General features: G+C 43.6%; 1 protein-coding gene across 1 annotated transcript in view; it reads right to left on the bottom strand.

Annotated features, from left to right (window-relative positions):
- Positions 1-5,808: 5,808 nt before the first annotated feature.
- The window catches only part of LOC133022166 (E3 ubiquitin-protein ligase SH3RF3-like), a 91,017-nt gene continuing 90,825 nt past the window's right edge, over positions 5,809-6,000 (bottom strand). The window contains exon 10 of the mRNA XM_061089196.1: positions 5,809-5,977. Within this exon, the coding sequence (XP_060945179.1) occupies positions 5,809-5,977 (169 nt within the window). The remainder of the gene's footprint in view (positions 5,978-6,000) is intronic.

The raw sequence follows: 6,000 nt of genomic DNA, 5'->3' as shown, positions 1-6,000 counted from the left end.
CACTCTGCCTGCCTTGTCTGTTTCTTTGCTCTTACAGTTAACTACCTAGGATCTGTGGATGATATCATGCACCAGCAGGAAGTCAAAACATGTTTTACCAAAGACATTTAACGCAACTGTAGATTTCACCCAAGTCTTTGCCTCCCAGTCGAGTCCCAGAAATTTAAAGAAATGTTTAGTGTTTTGGGGACAGTCAACAGTAGTGGTGACGGGAAATAAGGGGACAAAGAGAGAGAAAGAAAAAAAATGACACGCAGCAAAGGTGAACCAGGGACATTACTGTTCACAGACGATGCTCTAACCCCTATAGGTCACAGAGTGCAACAAGAAATGTGTTGGAAATATTAGTCATATCAGAGGGTGTTATTTGTGTTAATCACAAATCATTTTAATTCAAGGTTTCATCAGCAGCAGACTAAGTGAGATATTTTCTTGATATATTTTATATTACATTGAATTTTTTTTTATAGCTCTAAATCACAGCATTTCTTATATCATGTCACTTTACATAGTAAGGCTGAGACCTCACAAATATCATAGAAAAACCCAACAGTTCCCACAACAACCCAATACACAGCGAGAGAGTAGAAAGGCCAGGAACAAAGAATTGTTTACTAATGCAGATCTAGATCCTGCAGCTCTGGAGTTCGAGTGAGAGAGAAAACAAACTATGGGAGAGAAATAAACACAGAGTTGATGTCCTGTAGTAAAATAAATGGGGAACAGAGAGATGGAGAGAGTGAAGTGCGCAGTGCATGATGGGACTTTTTCCCAGCAGTCTGGGCCTATGGCAGCACAATAAGGGAGGGTTCAGGGTTTACCTCTCCCAGCAATAACTACAGTATAAGCTTTATCAAAGAGGAATGTTTGAGGTGTGTACATATTCTAAAAAACTATTGGTGTCTACTGCTGCACTAAAACAGTTTTAGACCTTGTAGACCGTTTGTGCAATTTCAACATTTAGAGACATCCACATCTCTTCCAGTTGTTCAGAAGTTATGAGAATAAAGGATTACCACCGTTTTTTGACAGCACAGCATCTTCCCAGCGCGCTCACACGCACACATCATTCAGGCACTGTGCTCTACCGCCTGGTAGAGGTCTTGTTCCCTGCAGTGTCTTACCCTCTGGCTCGGTTGCCCTTGATGTGACTCTGGCACACAGACAGGTAGACAGACGGGTCTGGCGTAAAGCGGAGGAATGCTGATCGATTCCCCGCAGGAGCCTGCAGCACCTTGTTGGGTGGGAAAAAGCACCACAGGGGAACCATTACAGCAAGGCAAACTCTGGAGAAAGTGTGTATGTGTGTGTAAAGACACCTTAAGTTACCCTCTGGGTGGTTCAGATATTGGATGCAAATAGATTTCTCCCAGTTTTTATCCCGACACTGCAGAAATCAGAAGAAAATCTAAATTTGCTGTCTGCCTCCTGCTCAGCTGTAATATACTAGTTAGTCAGTATGTCTGAGTCAAGATTTTTCTGAGTGTGCTTACATCCCAGATAACTGTCACACTCCTGCACTGGCATGCTGTCACACACACACACACACACACACACACCCTTGTCACCTTTTGCCACTCACTCTAAATGCAAATGGGGGGTGATGGTTGGGAGACAGGCCCGGCTGGCGGAGAGATGAGGTTGTCATGCGAGGGGGGAGCGGCGGCGATGCGCTGAAATTACCAATTACACACTTTGGCCATGCCGGTGGTTGGCTGGAGACGGAGGGAGAGAAAAGGGGGGAGGAGGATGGAGAACAAAAGATGGGAGGCAATAATGAACAGACAGCAGGAAGTGTCAGGATCATACAGATAATAATACACGTTGTCAGATAACCTCACCTGGAGTGTAGTGCATAATGAGGACACATTGAGAGTGAATAATTGGAATTAGAACAGAATAGAATATGATGCTCAGGCTGAATCATCTGGGGGATAAGTGTAAAATCCTAATGAGCTATACAGTGTTTGTTATGCATTCGATTAAACAAATCATTCTGTTAAATCTCTATCACAAAGCTGCAGCAGATGCAAAAACAAAGCAAAAAAGACACAGAAATTCCATTTTAAAACAAAGGCATTTATTGCGAAAAATGCACTTGACATGAAAAAAAACAATCAAATCAACCACGGGTCATCAGTACAAGACGATGTGTAATGATCACATGGTAGCGCGCTGGGCACGGTCAGCGCAGAGCATGACTTCAATGGCACAAAAGGCCTATAAATATTCTGCACAATATAGAATTATATATACTTTCTTTTTTCTCTCTTAATTTCTCCTTTGCTGCACCGCTGTTCTCCAACAAACCGCCTCTCGAGAGCCGATGAGGCGTGAGCGTCCACGCCACGCCGCACTTTGTCGTAAAGTTTCCTTTTTTCTGTAAAGAGCTACATACAGAGGCTCCCTTCCCTCACGCACACACACGTATCCATAGGAACAAATATGGCTGACATCTAATTCAAGATGGCTGGGCGAGTGCTCTGGCTTCCTGGAAGGAAGAGGACAGCAATTTTTCAAAATGTCCCATGAAAAGAAATGTGGATGTGCAATGGTGTTGTTGTGTCCACGTCCAGCGGGGAAATGACCACCGCTGTTACTGGCTTGTTCACATGTGGTTTCAAGCCGTCACCACGAGCACTCGAGTGGTATTTACAACCAGGTAGCTGAGGCCAAAAGACAAGCTCACGTCACGTAAACAAAAAACACAACGAATTAAAACATGAGTGAAACCTTATGTAAAGTGACCACTGTGCAGTGGTTGTATTCCTGATGTTTTGACTCTTGTAAACGCTCCTCCTCTTCCTCCTCCTCCTCACAGCATCAACCTCGTGACAAAGAAAAGAAAAGAAAAGACAGTCGAGACCCGTTCACCTCCGACACCAATGAGGACTTGTGCTTAAGTTTGACTCAGTAGAAATTAGAGTCCTCTTGTTCAGCGGCCGTACAAACACGCAGAGAAAGTCTCGCTCGGGCTGTTTGTGCAGAGCTGCTCTGGGACCTGCTGGTTTTTAATCGTTGAGTCAAGCAAAAAAAATGGAAAACAACTACCAGCAGGCTCATCGAAAGACTGGCTGCTGTGCTAGATACAGTTTGTATTTGTGTGTGTGTGTGTCTGTGTGTGTTTTGGCATTTGTAGGCACTAGGGTTTGACTGACAGGTTTTCACTCTGTGAGATTTGTCTCGGCTCCATGTTTTTGTTCACGTTCCTTCACTGTTCAAAGGACTTTATTGAATTTTCTTCTCCTCACAATCTAATCTTGGTAAAAGTAACTCAAAACAGATTTCCTGTGCTCTTTTTGTTCAAGTTTTCTGTTGCACTTGTGCCTCTGATTAATCATCTGCAATTTATTGGCTATGTCCGAAATCACTCACCTATCACTTGCTAGTTACTAGTGCTGTTCCAAAGTTTGGTCAGATTTCTTATACTCTATATCGTGCCTGGTTGTATCCCACAGTGCATCCTGAAAAGTACAGGACAACCAATGGTCACAATCTATACCATCATGCATTGCGCTCCTGTTAAAATTTAAAATTGGCCGCGCAGTGTCTGAATTTTTTAAAATATTCTTCTGCTGCTGAGCTCACTAGACAGTCCTCTACGCCCCCATTCAGTGAAGTGAGTAGGGGTCCGAGGAGGAGTGGCTGATTTGGGACACACCAATCGTCTTTATCCGAGGTGACTCACATGTGCTCATTCATTGACTCCTGGTTATGATTCGATTGCAATGAGACAAACGTGTGCTCGGCCAATGAGTGAGCCTCACCCGTGTGCACAGGGCAAGTGGCAGTTTGTGCTTTGAGTCTCAGGTGAAGAAAGCCACTGCTGCCCTGAAACTGTTCTGGTGTTGACACACACACGCATGCACACTGAGCAAGTCAAGCTTTTGAGTTTCGCTGTGCTTCTATCTCCAGAAAAATAAAGGTAGATGGTTGTGGCTGGATGTAAACTAGAGCTGAATCCACACGCTCAGGAACGTAGAAATTCACAAAGCAGACTGACACTACGCTGACTGAAGCCGTACAAAAACACTCGTTAGAGGTCGAGCAGATGAGGAGGAAAAGTCGTCAAAGTTTGATGAAGAATGATGAAGAATTTGCGTCCCTGCCCTTGGACTCAAAGGGTGTTTCCCGCCTCAACTGTACATTCTTTCACGGGCATGAAAACTGCACATTTTGTACTTCCATATTGCTGCAAAACAAACTTTCAACAGTATCTCCAGAAAAGGCTGAGGAAAATGAATTCCTGTTGCTGCTCAGTGGTTATTTTCTTCCTACCAAAAGGGATTTGTGCCAGCGTAAAGACAAATGTGCTTCCTCTTGAAATATGTGAAAAGTAGCAATGGAAATCCCTTCTGTCAAATAAGTGTGTGAAATACTGTGTATGTCGATATATTGGCAAGTTGTATCAGATATAATCAAGTGCATTTCCTTGTCTCTAATTCCATTTTCAAGTTAAAAACACAACTCTATAAATACAAATCCATTTTCAGTTTCGGGCGTCCCGTTCGGTTTCTTCGTACATTCAGCGAAAAACCAGTTTACTCAGGTCAGAGGTCTACGAAGGAGAAATGCAAATCAAAAATGGTCGTAGAAATTTTTATATAAGATATATATAAATAGAAAAAAAAATGAATCACTTAAAGTCATATTTTACTTTTTGCACCCATTGATTTTAAAATGAAAAATCCTGTGAGCGGTCATCACAGCATGGCTAGTTTGGGACAACACAAACATCTATTTCAACATATACAAAAAAACATAACAATGCTACATGCATTTAACATATATCCAAAGGAAACACATGTGCTTGTTGTCACAAACTAGACACAGATACGTGCCTACGAGGATCCTGGCGGGGGGGCTCACACGCTGCCCTCGTCAACTGGCGCTAAAGTTTTTCAGAACGCTTCGAAAAACAAAGACAGCACCCGAAAATCAAGTTGTACGGTCTCAGCGGAAAAGCAGAGCATATGCCTTTTTTGTGCTAGTGTTTGCTGGTGGATGATGCCGGGGAGGGGGGGAGAGCTGGGAGGCGGGGTTTAGTCTTTCTGTGCTCTTTGAGTCAGTGGGCCTTCAGTAGTCAGGTGGACGAGGACCAGAACGCTGTTGCCGGGCCAACGACTGGAAAAGCCGCCCAGCTTCCTGTGTGGCTGGGCTGGTCGAAGCTGGAGCTAACTTTCCTGTGTGTGTGTGTGTGTGTGTGTGTGTGTGTGTGTGTGTGTGTGTGTGTGTGTGTGTGTGTGTGTGTGTGTGTGTGTGTGTGTGTCTGTGTGTCTGTGTGTGTGTGTTTTGGAAAGCAGGTTGGACCGATATGGGTTTCTTTAGACTAGTAGGCCGGCTGAGTCAGTAGCTTCCTGTGAATCAAAGCTTGGCTGGTCATACATTTCTTTCACACCTTGAATGTTTATATTCTTTTATTCTATATGATTGTGTTTTTATGTTATAATCATGTGTTTTATTTGTAACTTTGTTTTGAGAAGTTGTATATTAAATAAATATATTATTGTTATTATCAATAATATTAATGTTGCTTTGTGACAGTATTAAACATGTTTTCATTTTCAAGGTCAATTTTGAGTGAAAAATTATTATTGGAAAAGCTTTGAAAAACCAAATAATCTATTCAAATCCAGCCTTTTTTTTAAGGCCAGTATCCACATTTAATCCAAAACCAAAACCGGCCCAACCCTTGTGTGTGTCTGCATCTGTGTGACCTAGAAGCATGTTCGTGTGGGTGATGTGTGACTCAGAAACAGGAACAGTGTGTGTGTGTGTGTGTGTGTTCTTTTGTCCACTCTTTCCAGTTCAGAAGCTCTCGACGAAGCTGCTGGGAAACAGACCGGTCTGCCCCGTCCTCTGCAGCGTCCCTTTGTACCAGCCGTCCTCCCGCTTCTTATGGACGAACACCACGTCTCCTTCCCGCAGCTCGATCTCTGCCTCGCTCTGGGGGGGGTAGGGCACCACCACGCGAAACCTGCCGCACACACACACACACAC

The sequence above is a fragment of the Limanda limanda genome, chromosome 16 (genome assembly GCF_963576545.1).
Source record: "Limanda limanda chromosome 16, fLimLim1.1, whole genome shotgun sequence".
Taxonomy (NCBI): domain Eukaryota; kingdom Metazoa; phylum Chordata; class Actinopteri; order Pleuronectiformes; family Pleuronectidae; genus Limanda; species Limanda limanda.
Note: the sequence above shows the minus strand (reverse complement) of the source record. Positions and strands in the feature narration are given on the sequence as shown.